This window comes from Fusarium mangiferae, assembly GCF_900044065.1.
Source record: "Fusarium mangiferae strain MRC7560 genome assembly, contig: FMAN_scaffold003, whole genome shotgun sequence".
NCBI lineage: Eukaryota > Fungi > Ascomycota > Sordariomycetes > Hypocreales > Nectriaceae > Fusarium > Fusarium mangiferae.
In genome coordinates this window covers 3467114-3492176 of record NW_024573923.1, presented here as the reverse complement: position 1 = coordinate 3492176, position 25063 = coordinate 3467114, and the positions used below count along the sequence as shown (strand labels likewise).

General features: G+C 47.8%; 8 protein-coding genes and 1 non-coding gene across 9 annotated transcripts; 6 read left to right on the top strand and 3 right to left on the bottom strand.

The window, feature by feature from the left end:
• Positions 1-84: 84 nt before the first annotated feature.
• Positions 85-1156, top strand: FMAN_04028 (uncharacterized protein; the record flags this gene model as incomplete). The annotated part of the gene is made up of 3 exons (XM_041829313.1): positions 85-133; positions 221-518; positions 577-1156. 3 exons carry the CDS (start codon positions 85-87, stop codon positions 1154-1156), a joined length of 927 nt encoding a protein of 308 aa, XP_041680088.1.
• Positions 1157-1734: 578 nt separating this feature from the next.
• On the top strand, positions 1735-2103 carry FMAN_04029 (uncharacterized protein; the record flags this gene model as incomplete). Its single annotated transcript, XM_041829312.1, has 1 exon — positions 1735-2103. One exon carries the CDS (start codon positions 1735-1737, stop codon positions 2101-2103), a length of 369 nt encoding a protein of 122 aa, XP_041680087.1.
• A 210-nt stretch (positions 2104-2313) lies between these two features.
• On the top strand, positions 2314-2429 carry rrna3. Its single transcript, XR_005994020.1, has one exon. It is a non-coding gene; the product is annotated as a ribosomal RNA (ribosomal RNA).
• A 1504-nt stretch (positions 2430-3933) lies between these two features.
• Positions 3934-9774, bottom strand: FMAN_04030 (uncharacterized protein; the record flags this gene model as incomplete). Its single annotated transcript, XM_041829311.1, has 1 exon — positions 3934-9774. One exon carries the CDS (start codon positions 9772-9774, stop codon positions 3934-3936), a length of 5841 nt encoding a protein of 1946 aa, XP_041680086.1.
• Positions 9775-11268: 1494 nt separating this feature from the next.
• FMAN_04031 (putative phospholipase) lies at positions 11269-12486 on the top strand (the record flags this gene model as incomplete). Its single annotated transcript, XM_041829310.1, has 4 exons — positions 11269-11528; positions 11586-12224; positions 12284-12349; positions 12408-12486. 4 exons carry the CDS (start codon positions 11269-11271, stop codon positions 12484-12486), a joined length of 1044 nt encoding a protein of 347 aa, XP_041680085.1.
• Positions 12487-12563: 77 nt separating this feature from the next.
• FMAN_04032 (putative SPB1-required for ribosome synthesis, putative methylase) lies at positions 12564-15343 on the bottom strand (the record flags this gene model as incomplete). Its single annotated transcript, XM_041829308.1, has 6 exons — positions 12564-13117; positions 13169-14541; positions 14607-14782; positions 14838-15074; positions 15127-15276; positions 15326-15343. The coding sequence occupies 6 exons, from the start codon at positions 15341-15343 to the stop codon at positions 12564-12566; spliced, it is 2508 nt and encodes an 835-aa protein (XP_041680084.1).
• Positions 15344-16000: 657 nt separating this feature from the next.
• FMAN_04033 (uncharacterized protein) lies at positions 16001-18860 on the top strand (the record flags this gene model as incomplete). The annotated part of the gene is made up of 3 exons (XM_041829307.1): positions 16001-16298; positions 16353-18377; positions 18427-18860. The coding sequence occupies 3 exons, from the start codon at positions 16001-16003 to the stop codon at positions 18858-18860; spliced, it is 2757 nt and encodes a 918-aa protein (XP_041680083.1).
• Positions 18861-19283: 423 nt separating this feature from the next.
• Positions 19284-20800, bottom strand: FMAN_04034 (uncharacterized protein; the record flags this gene model as incomplete). Its single annotated transcript, XM_041829306.1, has 2 exons — positions 19284-20384; positions 20438-20800. The coding sequence occupies 2 exons, from the start codon at positions 20798-20800 to the stop codon at positions 19284-19286; spliced, it is 1464 nt and encodes a 487-aa protein (XP_041680082.1).
• A 659-nt stretch (positions 20801-21459) lies between these two features.
• Positions 21460-22497, top strand: FMAN_04035 (uncharacterized protein; the record flags this gene model as incomplete). Its single annotated transcript, XM_041829305.1, has 1 exon — positions 21460-22497. The coding sequence occupies one exon, from the start codon at positions 21460-21462 to the stop codon at positions 22495-22497; it is 1038 nt and encodes a 345-aa protein (XP_041680081.1).
• Positions 22498-25063: the final 2566 nt, after the last annotated feature.

Below are 25063 nucleotides of genomic sequence, written 5' to 3'. Positions count from 1 at the left end.
ATATACATATACATATTATCTTTCAAGGGAGGTTCCATTTCCGTGACACGAAACTCGCAAGCGAACGCTGCAAACATCTTCGCCATGACGACTCCAAAGTTCAGCTCGAAATCGCCTACGATTAGACGAATACGTAAGTGGCCAGCTCCAAAACATTCAACCCATATACTAGAGCATCATCACCTCGAGTTATCGACCCCATTACTAACCTGGGCAATAGTTCGTGAAGCAGCCGAAATCTCCAACTCACCTTCTGCCGATTACACAGCCGAGCCCCTCGAATCCGACCTGTTCGAGTGGCACTTCACACTCAAGGGGCCACCCAACTCAGTCTACAGTAACGGCATCTACCATGGTCGCATAGTTCTTCCACCCACATACCCTCTTCGGCCGCCTTCTTTCCGCTTCATGACACCAAGTGGTAGATTCGAAGCCAATCGTGAGATCTGCTTGAGTATCAGTGGCCATCATGAGGAAACGTGGCAACCTGCATGGGGAGTACGGACAGCTCTTGTAGCGTATGTTCTCCTGCTATTTTTGAAGGGACTACATTAGCTGACATTTCGTCTTGTATAGGCTCCGGAGTTTTATGGAGACGGATGCTCGTGGCCAGCTTGGAGGTCTTGAAACCACTGACGCAGTGCGCCAACGTCTTGCCAACGAATCACCGGCATTCAAATGCGCAACATGCGGGAAGACAAACGGCGAGATCATCAAGGAATGCGAAGAGCGAGCAAAGGAAGCATCATCAAGCGCACAGGAAGTCGAGATCCCCAAAGAGTTGAACATGGGATGGCGAGATGAGATGGGAGCCAAGAAGGAGGGCGAGAGCAAACCCGAACAGACAAACGACGACGCCGAGACCGCTCAGCTTGCAGAGGGATTTGTTCAGACCGCACCAGAGGCTGTCACATCTGCCAACGATTCTTCGGCCCCTCAACCACCAGCAGAGAACCGAAACCCCACTCCGACCCGAACTACACCCCTCCCCGTTCCGGCGGCTCAAGGACTTGTACCACAGGCAGCGGCACATGCCCAAGCGCAGCAAGCTCGGAGAGCAACGGATGACGGTGTTCCTCTGTGGCTTGATCGAACCATTGTTGTTCTGGTGGTGCTTTTGGTGGCTCTCGTTCTCAAGATCATCTTTGCTGTGTGATTGCGTATTATCGGTTTTCATATGTTATTGTCGGCATGGCGTATGGTGTTTTCACATGGATCAGTCAGTTAGGGGGCGAATTAGATATCCGGTCAATTTGAGTCTGATGTGACTACCGTCTTGAACGTGAGATAAGACGTCTTGTACACTACTAATGGTACTCTAATATCTAGCCCCAGTGAACAAACGACTTTGGTCTACTCGATTGGTAAAGAGGCATGGGGGATTCTAGTCTTTTTGATGCGAGGAAGTCAAAAACTTGAATTTTTTCTCTCAGATAGGGGCTATGCCGTGGGCTCAGAAGTATCGGCATTCACGACAGGCCAGGCTCACCTGAAAGTTAATGTTCCTGGCGCCCCAATAACGAGGACTCGAAGGCGTTTGCATTGGATGCTTATGTGCGTAGGCTGAACCTTGTCTCAACCAAAATATAAAAGACACCAGATCCCCTACTGTTAAAGTCAAATATACCTGCGGACGCACTATTTTCTACGGTAACCTCCTATCCATCCCTATCATGTTTGGCCTGAACATAACCACTTCTATAGAATAATTCATCTATCGTACACATAATCAGAATGACCGACACTGACCCTGAAGCCCCCCGCTCCCATGACTCCCTCGATCCCTGGAAGCTGAAGATGGCCAACCGCGGGTATTACATCCAGTCCAAGATCTTACATGTCCCCGATCAATTCGGTTTCTTCTCTGCTGGTCGACCTTCGCTCCAGGTAAAGGATGCTGAGAGTTTCACCAGGCTATTGGCGTATTTATCTACCCTGGGCACCTTGGAAGCATTGATCCTTGCTTATTTATGGCGGAATGGCTCCTTTGAGTGGTTTATGGTATATGACCTTTTGACGATAAACTGCGAACTCATCGTGGGTGTCTGGATTGTAATATGTGTCGCCCACTACACCAAGCGTGGCCACGACAAGGGCCCCTGAACTGCGAACACTATGGCACAGAAGAAGGTCTGAGGCGATAATGCAGTGGAATGGTTGGTTGACGAGGTTCGTTACTTGAGGTATGAGAATAAGTGTTGCATTTGACCTGATCGATGGCGCAGTTGTGTTTGACACAGGAGTCCCTTGGGGCCGTCGAAGTTCAGCCTCAGACAGATTGTATGATCCAGTCTGCAGCAACTTCTCGTACATACGACCATACCTACCGGAAAATACGGGATCCCGTCCGCTCTCCCATAGTCAAGCTGGTAAGGGGCGGATTAGTAGTTGGGTCGGTGACGACCAGCGAATCCCCGCTGTTGTATGTTTTTGCCGTTTGCAGCAACTATGATTTTTCTTTTACTCTTGTAATCATGTAGTCTATCCTTAGAAGAGGTTGTAATGACCTCATCCTAAACTTATGATGAATTGATCCTAAGTTATGCTTAAATATCCTAAGTTTAGGATTTCTAGTCCAAGTCACCGAATCGCTATTAACTACTTCATCCGACAACCTTAAGGCCAGTATCAAGTCATATAAAACAACAAGATATCAGCCGGACGAGAAACACGTAAATGGACTACGGAAGGCCTCTATCTTGGTTCCTGAGGCTAATATATCAGATAACCTTTCTGTGCGTCTTTGCACTGGGTGGTCTCCCTTTATATGCTTGGCCATGCCTGATGCATCCTTGAAAGGAACATTGGCACTTGATGTTGTTGTCTGGGGATGGGGAACATCGAGTTTCAAAGGTCTTTCTCCCGTCTCGAATTTTGAACTCGATTACTTCTGCTTGGGGATTGTCTGCGAAGTGGATCGCTTTCGTCCTTGGATGGAGAGAAAGTGTATATGTTTGCGGCGGTGGTTGACTTGATTGTTTGACTCTGTTGAATGATATTGACTGATGGAGCCGTAGTCTAATACTCTCGCCCTGGAAGGACTGGCTTTCTTCGCTGGTCTTGGAACGGTGTGCTCGTCCTGTACAGCATCCTCTATGGATGGCCATACTGTTCCACTAGCTGTCTGCCAGTCTTTGACATGGCCAGGGTCCTCTCTTGCAGCGGTGCTCGCACACCTAATATTATAGTCCTCAAGAGAAGTTGGATCCAGAGTTCTGTATCAAAGGAACACAAACCACACCCTCTGAAGGAATGCTTCGGTAGCTTATATATCTTTCATCATGGTTTCACTGCTCCCCAGCTGCGGTTCAAACGACCTTCTGACATTCTACACGAGGATGGAGCTTCAGTCACCAAAACTCAGCTAAATCGATCACCTGAAAGGTATGTACTCACTGTCTCATAAGCATGATATTCATAGCCCCTACGGTTTTACGGGCCTTGTGAGGTAGGTATCTTCCATCTTGAGAAGAGTTAACGAGCCAGCAAAGATGTCACTGCCAAGCCCGCAGACCTCTTATTTTCTGTCTTATTTTCTTCCTTCTGAGAGTTACTCCCGGTTTCGAGACTCTACTGCCAGAGGTGAATATGTATTGCTCAGCTGCCACTACGTAACCATCGACCTTTTGCTTGGCCTCACAACCTGAGCTATGTTAAGGGATACATACAAAAACGGACAAGGTCGTAAAAAAGAATTTGAGATGAGATGAGAAAGTAATGCAACCAAGAATAGGGGAATGTCGTGATTTTATAACTCAAACCACCAAGCTTGCTAACAATTGTGGATGAAAGTGATGCCCGCCCTTCTATATAAGACGCAAAGTTGTGGCAACTATATCTTGTAGAGATATTATTTACTATGGCAAACATGGTTTGATTTTCATCTCAGTTTCCTGGGAGACACTCCTCATTAATAAGATATTTTAACAATTCTTAATCTTCCACTTCTCCCCTTGCTTTGAGCTGCCGTCCACATTGCCACGGTACAGCTAGCCACCACCACTCTCCGACTCTCAGTCCAAGGCCATCCTCGTCCTCTTCAAGCACGCCTGTTTTTATGCCCCAGTCCATGATAAGCTCGGCCTCGAACTCTTCCAGGATCGGCTTGAGTGCGTTGCACACACCCTCGATCGTAAGATATCCTCTTGTAGCGTATACAAAACAGAAAGCTCCCAAGACGTCCATCCATCGCTCTGCATCTCTACGTCCGAAGAAGTCAACCCATTGTGGAAGCAAGTGCTTTGCAGTAGGTGGTCCTTCATTGATGCTCTTCCGGATGACACTCACGTCCTCGTCGTATTTGTACGAGTCCGTAGGCGTTGCTTCGATGTTCCAAAAGTAACTGTCTTTCTTCAACTTGCGCATCTCATAATACCCCGGACGGAAACCCAGAGGTATGTGAGGCACATTGACTGGTGTGAGCTTGATCCTCTCACTCGCGTTCAGATTCATGAGAGCCATCACAGCTCCGTCTTGGAGGTTGAAAGGAACCTGATAAGCTTCACCACGCCGGAAGGTCGCATCCAGTTTTGACTTGAAGTCTGCAGCATCTTGGTACTTGGTTCGTTGGGCGAGCTTCCCAAGTACATGCCCAAAAGCTTCGTTCAGCCTGAATGGTCTTCCCGATAGAGGGGGCCGCTTGCTTTTGCAAATTATGCGCTGTGCCGTCAAGACATCAATGGCTTCCTTCAATATGGCATTGATTTGGTCTTGATCGCCGTCTGCGAGTGTTCCAAACTTTTGTTGTATCTGGTCAACTGTGTAGCGACTCTCATCTGTGCAGCAGAGAGATCTCACCCAAGACCTTGCAATGACCTCATTCGTAATCTTGACTTTCTGACCCAGGCCACTGACCATATTGTCAACAGTGACAAATGCCGGGAAAGTGACAGCCTCGAAACGGGCAAAGACAGATGACTGAGGATTGTAGAATTTCTCCCGTGGGTCTTCTTCCTCATGAGTAGCGGCTGCAGAGGTGGAAAAATTGTCTTCGAAATAATGCCTGGTCGATGGCAGGTCAACACCCTTTCTGCGAGGCAGTTCAAGGGTCCATTCAATCAAACTGTCCCAGTCATAGTCCATAGGATCCTCAAAGTCGAATTCTGGGAGCTCATTCTTAGAGTAGGCAACGATGAACCGATCTTGGAAATCCTTGGTTAGCTTCCTGACATAGGCACCCTGTTCTCTCCGAGCATCGATCCAGAACCGGCGGATATCTTTGAGGGCCAGATTCGGGAAAAGCTTAAGGAGTAATCCCCAATCGACAGACTTGTCGGCCCCACCAAGGAGAACACGAACGGCGACCAAAGCAGCTAGAAGACGTTCTGAGTCACTGTCAACAGAGCTTAGGCCCTGCTGGTCGTTCTGGCCCTGCTGTCTCTGCTCAGCTTCCTCGGGAATGGGCATAAGAGCTCGTGTGACCAAGCGCACTCGTTTGACTCTTGGTTGTTGTGCTAGTTGCTGGCGACTAATGGACGCTCGCGGTCGACTGACTGAGCCTCTACCGACACCTCGGCCTCTCGATTGGCGGCCAGCGCCTCGAGCAAGCTTTTGTTGCCTGTACACCGGGAACTCTGGCCATTCGGTACTATCATCTTCCTCATCAGACGAAGCGTCCACCAAAAGAGCACGGTCAGGAACATCTCCTGGGAAAGACTTCGGGGTAAGCTGCCAATCCAGGGGCCAAGAAAACTCGGGGGCTGGAGTCTCAAGCACTTGATCGTCCTTTTCGCTCGAGAACGAGATAAAAATGTTGTGAGGACCGGCTGCTCCAGGCGGTGCATTGGTGAATGATTCTGACCACGCTCGCTCCAGGTCCATGCAGCAGTACAGCCTCTCAATAAAGCACCGGTACGGGTCAAGAACATCTTGGCACTGGAGCTTATCACGGTTGAGTGAATGCGCTTTCCTGTCAATCATGTCTATCATTGATGACCAGGCAAACCAATTCGGGTCAGGCATCCATCCTGTCAACGTGTAACTGGCATCTTGCATCTCGAAATCCTCCAGTGCAATATGTGGCCATACACCATCGTAGCCGGAAACAATGATCGGCTTGTCAAAAACAATATCTCCTGAGAAAGAGCTGGAAAGCCGTTGCTTCAAAATAGCCCTGAAGTCATCGGTGAAATAGCGTTCTGATCCTTGGATACCATCTTCCTCCAAACATGTGTTAGGGTCCAGAAAATGAAGGGCTTCATGAGCACCTTGAGAGGACTCAAAGTGTTCATAGCACATTGGCTCTCCCATGTCGCCTTGCCACGCCCGGGGTCTTGAAGGGCGTCCATCTGCAAACATACTCTTGCGTTTTCGACCACGCTTTGCAGGCGGCGGGAAGTCTTCTCCATCATCATCATACTCGTCCAAAGCCCGCTTCTGGGCAGCTCGTGCCACGTATACCGGTGCATCTAGCATCTCAACTTCTTCAGGGAGATCTCGTCGACCCCGTTTCAAGAGATCGCTATCAAGTTGAGCATCAAATGGAGGGGGGAGATACAGATCTGGGTGTGCTTCTTGAATTTTCTGAGCCACATCAGAAGCTTCAGGAGAAAAAGGATCGACCCCGGCCGTGACAACCAAATGGCATTTCTCAGTCACACCTTTCTTGCTGCGAAATGTGAGCCAATGTTCGGCCACAATCTTATGCTTCAATAATTCTCGGAATGCAGCCTGGTACGAGCGAATTTGTGGCACGACCTCAGGAAAGGCTTCGACCCATCGGATACTAATGGCTGTCCACAAAGATTTGCCTCCTGGGAAAACCCCATGATGCTCTGCCAAGATATTTTGGATGATCTGGGATATACGGGTATTGATGACAGCCTTGGTAATAGGGGTATCAGTGACCATAGGCGTCTTCGGTTTCACAGAAGAGCCAGCCGCGCTAGGTGTCTCGTTGGCGGAAGTTTGCATAGGTTGAGTCTGTTCAGATTGGGAAATTGCGTCTGGCTGAGATCCGTTTCTTTGGAGTTTCGACCGAGGCGTCTTGGGAGATGCTCCTGCGAGGCTGAATCGATCCAATGAGCTGAGAACCGGGCGCAATTGGCTGTTTTCACCTTGCACGAGGGCGCGATTGCTACCGTTGATAAGTGAGGGCTGTTTAGGAGAGTCGAACAATGCAACTGGAGGTCGTTGCAATTCCGGGTTGACTTGAAATGCCTCTCCTTTGAAACTTAGGGTTGGCCGTGAAGACCAAGTTGGCCGGGCTGCAATTGGGCCCCGTGTTCTCGATACTGGCTTCGGCGTTGGTATATCCTCATTTTCTGGGCTTATTTCCATGCCTTCGCCACGAGCCTTTCCGTCCTTTTCGCCTTCATCGTTGTCAACTTCTCTTCCATTATTCCCATTGATATCACGACCTTTGTCTTTATCCTGGGACTCTTCTCTTCCTGCGTCGTTCACAGCTCGCCGGTCTGACTCCTGTGATTCGTCAACAACAGGTGTTGCAGTGTCTTGATCTTCAACTTCTATAACCGATTCTTTTCTTCCACGTCGAGTCGGCGTCACTGTAGACACATCAAATGATGGATTACAACTCGTCTTTGACTTGGTCACATGATAAAGCAGTCCATTATCATTTTTCCATGCTCTACCACATTTTTCGCAAACCCAAGGCCGTGGGGAATTATCATTTCCAGTAGCTTGCTCCGCGTTTCCTTTTGGCCTATCCTCACCCTTTTTCGGTCGGCCGCGTTTCCTCCCGGTGAGTAGGCTCTCGGCAGTGTTATTGGGTTCCAGTTCATCATCAACGTCCATTCGGCTATTAAGCTCTTCGTTTTCGGCATCAGCATCAACGGTCCTGGTCTGGACTCTCCGGGTGGAAGATCTTGTTGGCCTGGTTCTTGTTGGCCGTGCATGTGTCGCCACATCTGTCTGTGCCCTTGCAAGAAGTTCTTCGAGGGCTGCCGGTGATACTTTGAGAGTCACCACAAGGGTAGCAGCCTTTTGAGTTTCAGATGCAGCATCATCCCGCTGATTTTCATCAATTTCAGGTGGCGCTAGTGATTCAAGCGCTGGTGTTTCTAGAGGTAATTCGGGTTCTTGAACAATTGTTTCTGGGATCTGCGGAATCACTACTGCTTCGGTGACTTCATCCTCTTGCACAACCTCCTCTTGTGGTAAGACTTCTGGTGTTGGAGCACGTCGTTTTCGGCCTCTTTTTGCCTTTGGTGTTGGTGCAAGCTTCCCCTTCTTAGCTTTGGAGGCCTTAGGGCGGCCGACTGATTTTCTGTTGGTCATTCCCATGCTGCAAAGCTCGGCCAATGTTGGCGAGTTCTCATGGGATATCGATGACGAGGGTAGCGAGGGGAAACCATAGATATCCGCAGGAGTCGGTATTGATTCTTTGCCAGCGACACCAGCCGCTGATTGAGGAGCTTTTGGTGCAAAGTAACGATAAGAGGCAACCTTTCCAGATCTCGTATGTTCGCTATAAATCTGAAAATGTGCCAGGTGAGGTGGTTGTAGGTCAGGAATCGCCAATGCAGTGGTCATCGAGGAAAGATGTCGACTGTATGAAGGGCCTAAGGTCAAGGCATAAACATCCGGGTTTGTGAGTCCGACGTCTCCTAGTCGTTTTGCCATCTCGGCGATTATAACAGGAATCGGCTTGTCCAAAGACCATGGCGGGGATTTGGATACTTCGGAAACGTTGGAGGCTTGACCTATGAGCTGCTTGTTCCCATCATAACCATCCAGATCTGGGTTTCTTGGAGTCTTGCTCTTTCTCTTGCCTGTTGAAAGATACAGAGACCAATCTTCTGCGTTGAGATCTCGGACATATTTGACACAGTCCTTGAATACCTTTTCTCCTAGTTTCGCTGCGACATACTGTATAACGCCTCGCTGGTTGAGAAAGCGGCACACTTTAGCCAGGACCTTCATCTGCCAGCGCATCCCTAACACGCCGAGTTTGGATTTCATGTCTTTCATCTGGAGAACCCCCCACTCCTTGACGATGGCCATGATGGTCGTGGCCAATGCTATGTAGTCGATGGATTCACCAGTCCATCGTACGCGCCAAGGGACGGGTTCGAGATCTTCGACAAGGACTTGCCGAGTTAGTGTCATGTCTGGCCGTGCTTCGTCTACACCCTCGCCGTCTTTTGGTAAAGGAGGGGCGAATAGCTTCAGCCACATCTTACTCGTCTTTGTGCCGCGTACAAGCGTTGTTCTCTTGACGATGTATCCTTTCTTAAGGAGACTATCTGTTCTTTTTGGCACACTGCGCTTGTCTTGATCTGTCAGACGCCCAAGATCTCCCTGAAGGATACCTTGGGTAGTGGTCGAGGCTATGCCTAATAGTAGCATCCATTCAGACTTGGGGACTCGCTTGTAGTCAACTGCATGGCCTGTAAGAGACTCCCACATTGTGTCCTCAGAGGCGTAGACCCGAACATGGTGGGGTTCTGTAGGTTCTACATTTTGTCCAGGGGTACCACCAGCAGTTGAAAGCGCCAGTACTTGGTCTAGAGTTAGGTGATTATACTCGCGATCAGCGCCGACAGAAATATCCCGTCTCGCAGTGAGCCAGCTCCAAATGGTCGCGGCAGTGCGGGCTTGCACAGCAGAATCGCCCTCAGACAATGATTCTGTTTGGGTCGAGGGATGTTGAATAGCTTTCAAAACTCCATCCACAGGACAGCCTAGAGTGAAGCAGTTAGTGATTGGTTCTTGAGTAGCGGCAGGAATTGAAGTAATAAACTTGCCCTCTTCGCCATGGCATGAGATATGAACCAAAAGGCCCGCGATCAAGCCTTCGAGCTCGGATGCCATTTTATTCCATGTATCCTACAGTTCATTCTCGAGTCGATGCGACGCGTAAAAAAAAACTTGACGAAATTGGTCTGGGGCGAATTGAACTGATGAGCCCCGGCGGAAAGATCTTGTTGCTGCACGAAAGAATGATGAAGTGGGGATGGCGGGACCTGAAAAGGTGGAGGACTCAAAGAGCCGCATGAGCTAGAAAATGATGACATAAGCTTTTCCCCATTTCAAATTCTCAATTCTGAAGCCTTGGAGTTGCACATTCAAAAGTCAACTGAAACAGGTGAAACCATGAAGTAGAGGTCTTGAGCTTCTAGATTTCCTCCAAATAACTAGATCGGGTAGAAGATAGTTTAAAAGATTGCTTAAACACGAAGTACCAAATTACCAAACGACTAATGTCTTATAGCATGATAATCGTAACAGCATTGGATGGATATCCGCAAAATAGAGGCTCTGGGTAGTCATAGTTGATATTGCATAAACACATCAATTACACGAGAGCTCAAATTTCCTTCAATTGCTATAATCTAACATATTATATTAACTACATTCCTTAGGTCGATGATTTAAGGATCTGTTATTAACCCTAAGGGATTAAGATATTACTGCTTAATACTTAAGAATAGTATTTCAGTTTAGTATTACTTTAAGATAGTATTAGAATTAAGGTTTAGGCAGTAAAGTATCTTATATTTAAAGATAATTAAATTAAATAATTAATAATCTATTTAATTATTATAGCTAGTTATAAATACCTTCCTTATTAGCTTTTATACCTATATTTTAGCTAACAGGGTTATACCTTTAATAAGGTCTGCAATCTTATTCTAGCTAATCTTAAGGTTATAGTTAAGTAAGGGTAATTTTTATATATTTAGTTAACTAATAGTTACTAATTATAGGTTTAATATCTTAACTATAATTAAGGTTAGTATTATTAATTTAATATTAAGGTAAAAAACTTATTAATAATTAAGGCTTATTTAGTTTCTTAATGATTTTATAATTATTAAAATAAGTATTTATAGAAAATAAATAAATTAAGAAAGGTTAAAGTAATAGAGAAATTATAGACTTTATTAATTAAGCTTTTTATAGCTTTTTAGCTAATTAGGTAATATATTTATCTTAATTAGAGTTATCTAAGATATTATAGCCTAAAGGTAACCTTATTAATTAAGTTTATTAAGACTTTAATCTAGCTAGAGACTTTATTATTAATACTTTTATAGCTTATTAGAATACCTAGATTCTATTTATTGGTTATTACTGGGTTAAAGCTATATAATATTATTAACTACTATACTAAAGAGGCACCTTGTATTATCTTGTACCTTATATGTACGGGCAGATGGTCCGCCGAGCCCCCAATTTGAGTTGCGATCTAGGGGTTTTTCTTTCTGCCCAACCATGAATCTATCAAACCTTACTTTAACATTCTCACAATACGAATGATCCGACAACGCCGCAAGAATTGCCTTGACAGATCCAACAGCAGATATGTCAATAAATAGTGTCTTGTCTACAGACGAAGCCATTGAGAATCTCATTTCCACTTTCAATGAACTCAATAGCAATAGTATCGATGAACTCCACAACGAACCAAGCCCCCTAGAATTCATGCGATATGTTGCTCGCAACACGCCCTTCGTCATAAGGGGCGGGGCTTCGTCATGGAAAGCTTGCCAGGATTGGAATTCTGCGTATCTGCTCTCTGTGATGAAGGGGCAGAATGTAAATGTTGCTGTCACGCCATATGGGTTAGTTCCCTCTGCTGGATCCGAACAGTAAAGGGAGTTGTTCGCTGACTCTGACAGCAATGCTGATATGCCTACTGTGCCTCCTGATAAAGAATCTATGGTCTTTGCTAAGCCTCACTATGAGGATCAGCCCTTCGAAGAGCTACTTGAGTATGTAGCACGCCAAGGCGCCGATCCTGATTTTCCTCCTGATGCCGAAGTGCGATATGCCCAGACTCGTAAGCTGGCCTATTTCTCTCCCAGATGCGTTACTGAAAGTCCTCAAGAAAATGATAACCTGCGTGAAGAGTACATGACTCTCTTCTCAGACGTACAAAAGGACTTCCCTTTTGCAAGAATAGCACTAGACAAGAGCCCCGATGCCGTAAACCTATGGATCGGTAACTCCAAATCTGTTACAGCTATGCACAAAGACAATTACGAAAATATTTACGTCCAGATTCTAGGGCGAAAGCACTTTGTTCTACTACCTTCTTTATGCCACCCCTGCGTCAACGAGCAACCTCTCAAGCCCGCAACGTACACGCGCGGAGAGAATGGCATGGAGCTAAAGACTGATCCTGACGATGAGGCTGTTCCTTTCGCAATTTGGGATCCGGATAAACCTGAACAGAATGCCACAAAGTTCTCCCATCTTGCCCGGCCTTTACGAGTAACATTGGACCCCGGAGATATGCTTTATCTTCCTGCTATGTGGTAAGTCATTTTACAAGCCCTGTTTTTCCCGCTAAATATCAATTACTAACATCGTTTAGGTATCACAAAGTGCTCCAATCGTGCGCCGAGGAAGACGAAGGGTTCGTCCTCGCCGTCAACTACTGGTACCAAACCACATACTTTTAATTACCCCTGCAATGCTAACCAGAACCCTTAAACTAGGTACGACTTGGACTTTACAGGTCCACTTTATCCTACATCGACTTTTGTTCGTGATATAAGCTTGGGAAATAGGAAGTAGTCTAGAAATCCGCCCCACACAGCATAAAACCAAAACACCAGATCTATATCCACGCCTCACCATGTTGCCACCCATAATTACTTCTTCTTCTTGGCAATTCTCTTCTGCGCCCGCAGTTCCTTCTTTTGTCTGGCGTCAACGATGCGATATCTCCCCTTAATCCCCTTAGGACGGCCTTTGATGCCCCGGTTGAGACCACGGGCGACAACGAGCTTGGGCTGTTGCTTTTGGGGCTTCTTTGCTGCTCTCGAGATAAGGCGCGATATGCTGGCAGCCTTCTCCTTCTCAGTCATATTTTCGTCATTGTTGAGTAACTCCGACTTCTTCTTGAGCTTCTCCAGCTTCTGAGCGGCCTTGAACTTCTTGCGAGCCTTAGCCTCGCGCACCTTCTTGATGGGGCGAGCATTAAAAGCTCGCAGCTTCTCTTTGATTGCTTGCGCAGCAGCCTTGCTGATGGGTTTCTGAAGCTTGTCGTGTCGTGATTCATCTTCGACAAACCAATCTGGTAATCCATCACGATCGCGGAAGGCGTACTTGTTGTAGCCGTCATCAATAGCATCATGTGTTGTCGTTTGACCAGTAGCAAGCCTGTGAGCAAGGGACATTGCTTCGGCAGTGATAATGTCGATATCTGTACAGCTGTTAATACTGTGTGCCATTGTCTGAGAAGTCTTACACTTACCGGGTCTTCCATCGGCTCGTCGGGTGTCCTTGTCCCAATCGTCATCGTCATTTCGCTTCACAATCTCAAACCCATCCTCATTGTCCTCCATCTCAGCATCAGAGTCGACTTGGACCGCTTTGGTCTTAGTAGGCGTAGCAGGAGACTCGGCTTTGCGATTCTTTGCTTGCTGGGCCATAATAGCTGCCGCATCTCGATTGACTTCTTCGTCCGCACTATCCTCAGCTGCATCTTCCTGCTCAGGTAACATCCCGCTTATGCCTGAGAAGATGTCTTGGTTGAAGAAAGCTGTTGCTCGTTTGGATAAGCCGTTCGCCCCCTTTGAAGAATCCAGATCGCGGATGAGTCCCTCTGTAGGAGCTTCGTCTTCTTCGTCGGAAGAGGAATCGTCCTCTTCAAGCTCCGAAGAGTCATCTTTCTCATCTGCTTCCTCACCAGACAGACCATCCCACTCATCATCACCAAAATTCTTACGAGCCTTCTTCGCTCGGTACTTCGCGTCAACCTCAGCCTTGCGCTCCTTATACTGGTCGTACATGGACTCAAGCTCTCGCTCCAGGCGATCTTCTTCAGGGTCACTCTCATCATCCGTCTCTCCTGATGAGCCAAGGCCACTGTCGGCCTCCTTCTGGGTCGTTGGAGTGGGAACAATCATCTTGCCGCGATTCAATCTTCGCATGGCGTCTGTCTTGTCAACTTTCTTGAGTGAAAACATTGCCCCCTCGCCAATTGGTCCGCTTTCTTCTAGACCGATGTCGAAAGGCGTACCCATGTTGAGTTGCATACGCACCACCTCACGTTGTTTTCGCTCGTTTTCTTTTCGCTTCTCTCGTTTTCGTTTGGTGTTTTCTCGGTCCTTCATGCTTTGTAGTTCTTCCTGTATCTTGAGTTCCTCGTCCATGGACTCAACTTCAGCTACCTCCTCGAGTTCCTCAACCGTTGCGGCCTGAGGGGTTTTGAGTTGGAAGATGTCTCTGATTTTTAACCGCCATCTGAGCAGAAGTTTGAAGTCTTTTCGTCCCAGCACTCGTAAATCAGAGCAGCAGTTTCGGATTTCATCTGTCGTCTCCGGAAGTTTGTCGAGAGCCGCCAGTGCAACGTCTCCATTGGGTGGTTGTTGGAAAGTCAATTTGTTGTATGAACCAAGAACAGCAATTGGATCTGTTGTTTGAATGAATTCTGAGGCCGCCATCTCCTTGAACTGTGTGTAGTCTCCTTCCTCATAACCATCTCGCTTTCGTTTCTTGACTTCGGGGTTATAAACTTTAGCCTCGTTGTTAGGATTTGGGCCCTGGACTTCAGCAAAAACATAGGCCGGGTCCAGGAGTCGTGAGTCGAGCTTTTTGGGAGCTTTGAACCCTTGACACACAATACTGCACACCAAGAAACTTCTGTTAGCCACGGATATCAGGAGGATCGTTTGATATGCTATACGCACAAAATTTCTGCCGAAACTGCACGACTAGAGACCGGCTTTGTTGCTTCAACCTTAGTGAAGAGTTGTTTGCAAACCCACAATAAGGGGAAATATTGTTTGGAACGGAACACTTTTGAGCAAAACGTGCCACCTTCGACTAAAAATTCCACGGCGAGCCGTAAACTCTGTAAAGCGAGCTGGGAGAGGAATCCAGTTAGTTTGTTTTACTCAATATGTGCGAATTGTACTAACCTCAGCTTGATTGAACGAGTCCTGAATCCAGGCAGTTCCGACATTTGGCGCTCCATCATGTAACACTGTATCAACTTTCAATGTTTTCAGGTGCTTCTTGATCGTGTTTCGGCAGTCAATGCCTGTGATGTCACTTTGCCAAGTTATGGCTCGGGGAATTGGCTTAATGGCATCTAAATCAGTCCCAAGCAAAAGTGATCCCGCCGGCATTTGCTCTGAAGCCACCTGTAACCATGACTATTAAGGTTTTACGTCAGTCAAGGTCTTAGTAGCGTGTTGTGGTACTCACTCCGGGTGCCGCGCAAAGATCCAGTAGGACTCTGCTCTTCTCAAGGAAGCCATACTTCTTATTGATCTGGATCAGCTTGAAAGCGGCGCGGGCCCGGTACCCACGCTCCTTCGCAAGCTTGTACCACTTGTCGAGACGCCCTTTTCCATGCTGGTTTCATTGTTAGGCTGCTCGGTGAAGAAAAGAATCGTTGACTTACCTTCTTCTGAATCGCCATCTCGGCTGTCTGCGAAAGCCCTTATCCGTAGACTCCGGGCTTCCTATGAGAGTTTTGGCAGTATAGACGAGGTCGTAGTCCAAAGGAAGCGGTATTAGGATGTTGTGTTGAGTATGTTGAAGAGAAGGACGACACACGATCTTCCTCGAGATTCAGAAAGTTTGGCCCCACCAGAAATTTTGCGACCGATAAGCCAATCACGTGCAGATAAGACTAAAGCCTGGTCTCTTGTTTCTGGGACATAGATCAATTATTATCGACATTGATATCTTGGGCGATCGGTGAGTTAAACTCTGGGTCCTTAGAGCAGTACTTTTCCTTTGGTTCGAACAACAAAGCTGATGTTTTTGAGACCTTGCTTTTGTTAGTTGCTGAAATGCTTGGCAAGATTATCAGTGAACTCGAGGTCGATAAGCCACTATAATACAGTGGGGCTGATTACCTAACTCCCGCATTAGCTTCTCGCTCTCGAAATGGCGGCACGAATGATATCAGAAGTTATTGGAAGAACAGACCACATTAAAAAGCGGCTCAACTCACTCGACCTTGAATGCTCCTCGCCTGTCTCGGTCATTACCACCAACAACTCGGGCGCGTCGTCGGCCCTCACCATCAAGACTTTGATCTTGAACTATCGCAAAACGGCCAGCGACAATCATGAGCGGACGAGTCCTCGCTGCAGGGCTGCGGCCTCTCCCACGCCGCGCTGCGGTTCTTCCCGTTAGACACCTGCATCGCCAATCTACTGGCGGACTTCTTCAAGCCGATGCTGCGATACGAGCCACCCGAAAGCGAATGTGGCAGGGTGGAAATGCATTTCACAATGCTGTTACTACGAGGAATGCCTCCTTCGCGAGGTTTTTGCCCAAGCTGATGGTCAAGTTTCTAAGGGTGCCGGCAATGTTTGGCGGTGTGGCCATCGGTGCTTTTGCTTGGGTACAATATCAAGCTGCCCGTACGTCAAGACTCGGATAACAAAGTTGCCAACGTTTTCACTAACTTAACGCAGAGGCTGGTACATTCGCCGTGAATTTATTCAACACAACTACGGATACTATATCGAGTACGGCTTCGAGCTTTTTCGGAGGTGCCAAGGATATCGCCGATCAGGTCAACCGAGGATGGGAAAGCACGAAAGAAAAAGCAGAACTACCTGACTGGGTCAAACAACTCTTTAAAATTCAAGAAGATATCGGTACTGGCGGTTCGGGAGGTTCGGGCGGTGGTGGTGAGCCAAAGCAGAGCAAATTCGGTGCCGCAGCTGCTGTTGGTGCCTCAGCCGCCGCCTACGGATACGACAAGTCGGATGAAGAGGACCCTCGAAATGGCGAACAGGCGGCCAAGGATGACCAAATGATGGTTCTGACCAAGAAGATGATCGAGATCCGAAGCATTCTCCAGAGAGTTGGCCAGTCAAGCACTCTCACACTTCCTTCTATCGTCGTTATTGGCTCTCAGTCCTCGGGAAAGAGCTCCGTCCTGGAGGCCATCGTTGGCCACGAGTTTCTTCCCAAGGGATCCAATATGGTTACAAGGAGGCCGATCGAACTCACACTTGTCAACACACCCTCATCCAGGGAAGAGTATGGTGAATTCCCGGATCTCGAATTGAGGCGCATTTCCGACTTCGGATCTATTCAGCGAACGTTGACTGAACTTAACCTTGCCGTTCCTGATAGCCAATGTGTCTCCGACGACCCGATTCATCTTACAATTTATTCCCCCAACGTTCCCGACCTGTCACTTATCGATCTTCCCGGCTACATCCAGGTTGTTGGTCAGAACCAGCCTCTAGAACTGAAACAGAAGATTTCCGAACTCTGCGACAAGTACATTCAACCTCCCAACGTCATCCTCGCCATTTCAGCTGCTGATGTCGATCTTGCAAATTCCACTGCTCTTCGAGCATCCCGCCGAGTTGATCCCCGAGGCGAGCGAACTATCGGTGTTATTACTAAGATGGACTTGGTTGACCCTGTCCGCGGAGCAAGCATTTTGAATGACCAGCAATACCCTTTGAGACTGGGTTATGTGGGCGTTGTTCCTAAAGCTCCTCAGAACCAGGGGCTCTTCAAGATGGGTAACACTAACCTACTCTCACAAATTGTGAAGCACGAGAATGCTTTCTTCTCGTCTCACCCTATGGAGTTCGGCCCTGAGGCTGGTGTTAATGTTGGAACCCCCACGTTGCGTAAGAAGCTTATGCACGTTTTGGAACAGACCATGTCGAGCAGCCTACAAAGCACCAGTGATGCTATTCGACAAGAACTCGAGGAGGCCACTTACGAGTTCAAAGTCCAATACAACGATCGACCTCTTTCAGCCGAGTCGTACCTCGCGGAGAGCCTTGACGCTTTCAAGCACTCTTTCAAGCAATTTGCAGAGGAATTCGGCCGCCCTCAGATGCATGAGCTTCTGAAGCACGAGCTCGACCAGAAGGTTCTTGATTTATTGGCTGCCAGATATTGGAACAAGCCCATCGATGACCTTTCACCCATTAACCCCGACCTCGACAACCTTGCCGATCTTCCCAAGGCTCCTGCTGACTCCCTTTACTGGCATCGACAATTGGATGCTTCCACATCCGCGCTTACGAAGCTTGGTGTTGGACGTTTGGCCACAACAGCAGTTGCCTCTTCCATTCAGGCTCACATCGATTCTCTTATCAGCAACTCCAGCTTCGCTAGCCATCCCTTTGCCCGACAGGCTATCATGGAGGCTGCCTCTACTATTTTGAACGAGAGATTCTACAGCACCAGCGACCAAGTGGAAAACTGCATCAAACCTTACAAGTTTGAGATTGAGCTTGAGGACCGAGAGTGGACCAAGGGCCGTGATCACGTTGGAGGTGTACTCAAGAAGGAGCTCCAAGACTGTGAAAAAGCCATGAAGAACTTGGAAGACAGCGTCGGTGGACGACGAAAGATCAAGGAAGTCATGGCCTTCGTCGACAAGGCCCGTAAGGGCGAAGTCGCTGTCGAGGGTGACAACCGTAGTGGCGCTGGTGGTTTCAGCGCTGCTCTCCTGAGCAAGGGTAAGTTGACCACAAATCCCCGAATGCCTAGATACTAACGAATTCACAGGACGTGAGGCTGTTTTCTTGCGCGACAGAGCCGACATCATCAAGATGCGCCTACTGGCTGTTAAGTCAAAGCAGTGCGCTGACCCCAAGAACAAGTATTACTGCCCTGAAGTATTCCTCGATGCTGCTGCCACTAAGATGGCATCCACTGCCGTCCTTTTCCTCAATGTTGAGCTCCTTTCCGAGTTCTACTACAACTTTCCCCGAGAGCTCGACCTCCGTCTAGGACGCCACCTGTCCGAGGATCAGATTGAGAAGTTCGCCAAGGAGGATCCCAAGATTCGCCGACACTTGGAGGTTATTCGCCGCAAGGAGCTGCTTGAGTTGGTCCTTGAGAAGATGGAGAGTCTACGACAGCTTGAGGGCCGCGATCGCGAGAAAGGAAACTCCGGCTCGCGACGCGACCGCAAGCAGAGCCGATGGGGTCTGTTCTAAATGGGCGTCCCCTTTAAAAATGAGAAATGAGGTCATACTGGGAGTAAGGAGTTGAATGCTTGGTTGTTGATTTTAGAATATCACCGCAATCAGAAAGACAAGACAAAATTGCCTGAGGAACGCGGTTGTTGGGTATGCTTAAGTGGGACTTGTTGGTCTCTCTAGCTGTATCTTGTCAACATATATATGTATGCAAAACCGATCGATAGCTGGCGGATACAGAGGGCACGTTGTATGAGGATGTGTATAGAAGTGCTTGATTGCGCGCAAGGATACCCTCCTCAATAACATTGAATAGTACAATCAACTCAAATAACGTAACTGCTACCATGACGCTATATTTATGTTCTCTAGATATATGTGACTGTGTAATCATCATGTACAGAATTTATCATTATCCCTTCGACAGAAAACCCCATGCTCTTATGTACTACCTTCAGTGGTCATTTGTAATGTCACCTCCCAACGAATGCTGCCTCCATGGCCGTATCCCTCGCCCAATCTGTTCTGGATCAAGGCTGAGATGCGCTGCCGTAGCTTGCTAAGCGACATTTCATCATAGCCCTTGACAACACTCAACTTGAGGTTTGCCATGCAAAGACCATAGTGAACTTGCCAGAATTGGGCATCATCGATAGTCACCACGCTAGGTTCGGTCTCAATCTCCCTCAGAACAGCACTGACACCGTTGTTGCCTCCAGTGCCGCCGTAAGACATCAGTAGCATAAGACCCTGAGCTACGGCGAGTCTCATTCCCAGAGCAAACATGGCAAAAGCAATGACGACACAGATGAGACGGTCGAGCCATGTGTAGAGCGAGATAGAGAGTAGGGGAAGAAGAGCGATGACAGTAGAGAAGGACAAGGTGAGAAAGTGGAAAGGATTAGAGAGGACACTTGGAAGAGAAGCAAGGTACGAGACACGCATGAGTTTAGCAATGCGGGCATGGTTTCGAAGTCCATATGCCGAGACCAATGTGCTCACCATTGCGGCAGCAGACACGAGGTCAACAGAGCCATCAGGGCCTTCATGACCATGTTCATGATGAGCCTCGTGGCTACCAAGAGACTCCAGGAAGTGTTTGAGAGTGTGGGAGATCAGGTCAAAGCCTCCAAAGAGGAGGAAAACAGACATAGCGAAACCAGCGAGGACCTCTGCTCTCTCGAGGCCAAAGGGGTGCCGGATACTGCTACGTCGCCAAACTTCAAAATTGCCGAGGACATCAACCATGACACAAACAGCAGCACTACCAGCGTCAAAAAAGACGAGGTGCGAGAGGGCTGTTGTAGCAAGAGACCCTTCTGAACGGAAGAAAACATATGTAGCCACGGCAAGATGGCACATACTCCAGTAGCAATGGATGCGTTGGTCTTTTGTCATGCTCTTCCATGCTTCGCGAACGGTTGGTATCGGTAGAGAAGCGGGGAGAACGGGAGGCGGCCTCTGCGGTGGCTCTTTGAAGATCTGATGTTGTGAGGAGATACTACTGTGTTTGTATCTATGTCCGCGACGCTGTCCAATGTTCTTTCAAGAGGTTAGCATGTGTCAAAGTTACGCCATGTGTATGATCAACGTACCGACTTGACAGGCCCTGTAGAAATGACTTGCGTCTGGAAGTTAAAAGGGTTCTTGAATCCAGGGGACGCAGCAGAGTCCGCTTTATCATCTTCACCACCCATTGTCGGAAGCGATAGGGAAGACGAAGACGCAGCCGCAGGAGAGGGTGAGGGAATGAGGAGATTCGAAGTCGCCGAGTTCTGAGCGATAGCCTCGCGATTGAGTTGTCGATTTATCGCGATAGAGTCGTTCTCTCGGTCACCACCAAAATCAATGAACGCTTCGTGATTGGTGATATCGAAATCGTCGTCGCTGTCGCCCTGGATGACCAAACTCGGCGGGCGAAGGTTCTGAAAAGAAGAAGCACCCTGATAGTCCGACATGTGTCTGCTGCTGTTTTCGGATATCGCGCCTCTTGATTCGGTCTAGGTCGACGATTATCTCAGGAACCCCCTATTTCTGAACTAGAGGTTTGAGAATTATGTCATGGGGGGATTTCCCAAAGTTTGGGTCGCACAAAACCTGGTTTCGTCGATGGCGCGAGTCGTGAAAAAGAAGCCTGATGAGTTGGAATGCGTTGACGTCGCGATATCCATTACCTTAGCCATTAGGTTGTGGAGGCGGACCGATGGGGGGTAGATTAGAATCTTTCAGGGGTACTCCAGAAGATGCAGGGGTTAGACAACAGCCACAGAGCACTATCCATGTCCGGTATAGCGGGTTTGTAAATCCCTTGTCTTTGATGTGGCGTACATGGACACAAGCCTCAAAGTAGTCGTCATTAGCTTCATGTGGTTGTATCTGGCTTCAATAATTATTCCAACGTCCATAATCTTCACATGAACAAGACGGAAGGATTCTAGGAGTCATGCAGCGAAATCTCTCCCTCCAATAATGTCAACTCGCGGCATTCGACTGTTGCCATGAATAACTTACACTCGCTTCTCTGCTCTCACTCAACACCTTGACTACCACTCGTTCGAAGCCTGCGATAGCAATTCAATACGATTGCTGCGCTCGATAACTTATTTCCACTCTCGTGATGGAAAACTCTTCTAATAATAAGCGGGATACTTCACCTACGCCACCTTCATCCCGCCGACGAACCCCTTCGAATTCCAGCATCCTATCCAAGTTCCCCTTTTTAAGAACATCCCCCGAAAAACGACATGAACAATCCGAACATGCAATTGACGACAATGCTATCCCGGCTTCACCTCGCCCAGCCGCACGACCGTCAGCGAGTGTGATACAGTACCAAAGAACTCGAAGACGAAGAGGGTCACTTAGGAAAGCGGCGCTGCTTGGTCGAGGAGCACAACGTGAACGTAGGGAGAGCCGGCCGTTGAGCATTGACACTTCACATGCTGCTGCGTATGGTCTCGACCCTAATGCTTTAAAGACGGAAAGTCCATCATCGATAGATTCGTTGGACTCGAATGCTGCGTCGGCCAATGCTCAACGGAACCTGGTCAATGGATTCACCCCTCTCCCGGGAGGACTTGGGACAGTACCAGTACTTCCTCAGAATGGAACAGCATCACAAACAACTCGTCCAATATCACTTGCGGATCAAGATGGGGCATCTTACACATCAACGGACGAAGAAGATATGCTCCAGATACCGGGCAGCTCGTCGACAATTCGACAGGGCTTATCTGTGTCTTCTGGACAGGATTCATACTTTAATAGTCTAGGCTCGGCCTCATCCCACGGACGAAGGCGTCCCGTGAACCGGGCAAAGTCCCCATTATCATTCAGCGGTCTTTCATCCAACACACTCCCCGCTCACGAAGACTGGGACTACGCGGAGACAGAATGGTGGGGATGGGTTGTCCTATGCGTGACATGGTTTGTGTTCGTTGTAGGAATGGGATCATGTCTTGATCTCTGGAGCTGGGCATGGGACGTGGGAAAGACGCCGTATGCGCCGCCAGAGTTCGAGGACGACGATACTCTACCAATCGTGGGGTACTATCCGGCGTTGATCATCCTCACAGGCGTTATGGCTTGGGTATGGGTTGTCGTCGCTTGGGTTGGTATGAAGTATTTCCGGCATGCCAAAATTAGCGGCGACTAATGCGAGCGTTTGGCTATTTCTGGCTTGATATCTAGCCTCGAATTGAGTTCTGACAAGTTCTTGGCTCGATGCCATTAATGATAATAAATGACAACTTATTAATATCTTTGAACATCGTGGCTTCGGTAGTGAACTTGACAGGTTACTTTTCAGCTGCATTCATGTCTTAATTTAGCTGATAATTCCAAATCAACTGGACATTGCAGCTGTTGGTTGATCAATTGTTGGCAGCTGTGCTCTTCCTATTCCTTGTCACAGATCTCATTGGTGTTTTCAAAAGTTAAGCGCCCATACAGCGGTAACACACGCCAGGGCAGCCAATCAAATCACTGCTGATCCTGACCAACAAGTAGCGACATTAATCGTGGCATGCTCAGCGGGGTCTTTGCAAGCCTTTGACGAAGAAGTTGGATGGAACCAACGCATCAAAGTTTAACTTTGCAGTAAATTCGACCCTTTGTATGCAGGGCTCGTACTGGGCGCGATAAATCCATGGCTGTTATTCATTGAATGTTTGTGTTCCCGGGTAAGAAGCCAAGGGATGAGTGGCGATATTGAGTCTTTTGTTGCACAAGGCAGCCAAGATGATGTGTGCATTTACGACGGAATATTCCAGCATGATTAGTGGTCAATATTGATGCGTATAACCGTAAGCAGAATGGAAATTATCGAATGCAGTCGCTGGTAAAATATGGAGATCTAGGGTAGCTGTCGGAAATCAGATATTATCAAACCCAATGGTGTCCAAATTCCCCGAGGACATCAATCATTGCCCCATTGAGCTTGAGCAACTATTTAACGGCTGATTCGCATGCAAAGATCGGCGAGATAATCCCCAAGAGCATCCTTCGAGACTGACTGGGGCTGAGGTCGAGAACTCGCCGCCTCCGACAATGTGGTTCTTGGCCAGTATCAACATTATGAGGCCGAGGATCTTGGCAGCAGTAATACTTCATGAGATGGTGTTCTCAGCTAATGCTACATACTCATAGATATTTCGCAGTAACTTATATCAGACTTCTTGATCGATATTCGTATAATAGCCGCCAAAGCCGTGCTCATACCCCCAACTAACAAAAGCGCATCCATCCGGGACGTGGGGGACCAAATCCGAGCCGAAGTGCACAAGCCCGAATAATTAGCCTCCCGCCCTTTTCCTTGGCTGGCGGCCCGACACAAGCTTATCCCGTGGACATGGCCATGAGGGTAGGTTTTGAGGTCTCGTGATGATTTTATACAGTGAGAGACATTGGATCTTGGATCTCACTAAAGAAACTGTCACCGACTATTGATCGAAAGTGCGGAGATTTTGTCTTATCGTGATCCAACTTGTGATGTGACAACGTTGTGTTTCATCTGTATACAAAGCAAGTCAAGCCACTGCATCAGAAGTTATCATAATCATCATGCGAGAGCCTGTTCCCCCGAGGGGAGCAAGAAAACATCAGATCTTGGCAAAGGGTGTAAAGATAACATCGGCAAAAGCTTTCGCAAGTTTGAGCTGAATTACCTGAGTATTTTTGTCTTTTGGGATCGAGGTCCTGAGTTTTCTTGCCTGTCGTAGCCTGTCTGCCTGTCAAGCTTCACATCTCGGTGTCAAGGCTGCATGGATTTGGGTGAGTTGCTTATTTATTTGTTTACCCATAAAGGTGTTCGTCAAGGTTGTTTATTATGCATGTGTCGTACTCGTTCACTTCCTTACCTTACTCACGTCAATGGAGCCACGATCCATCTTGATACCAGTCATGACACTGTCTTGGCGCCATCGACCTTTTTTTTTTGTGTCTGAAGCTGAGAAACCCCTCAACAAAGGACAAGACCAGGTTTGAGGAGTTCCCGAGAATCGGATCCGACTATTGTGTTAACCAGATAGATTAATTAATTAACTAATTACGAGCTGAGTAATAATAACAAAAGAAAAGAGGACAAAGTGACAGGCAGGACACAAGACAAGACATGGGAAGGGAGACCAAAGCCCTTGTCAATCTCCAGTTACGCCTGAAACAATTCCACCCGTGGCCATATGTAATCAAAATCAAACCACTCAGAAGGGGTCCCAACCTCACTTGAACTGACAGATCCAAGGCATTTGCATATTCTTCTCATTTCAGCTGTCAACAGAAAAACCAGGTTTGGGGCCTATTGCATGCACGAGCTTCTTTGATGAGCTTGTCTCGGAGCTTTGAGTCACCTTACTCAGTGCTCACCTCACCCGTCAGCTTCGATAGCTAGTTAGTAGCCTCGCCGTGTCCGAGTTTCGATAATTTTTTTGCCATCCCGTCCATCCAATTCAGCCACCTACCTACATATTTGCCTGCTGCCAAGATCCACAATCTCATCCATTCTCATGCAGTAGATTCGGGGTTTGTTGACTGAAGAGGCGAGTGATGAACAGGTAAAAAGGAAAAATGGTTTGATGGGACAAAACTATTGCTGCGAACAAGATATTATTCCATCCAATGTTAGAGTCGCCAGAGAGGTTTGTGCTGTAGCTGTAGTCATCCATAGCTGGCTGTACGCTGTAACAACACATCCACTCGATCCTCCCTTTTGGTAACCATCCAAT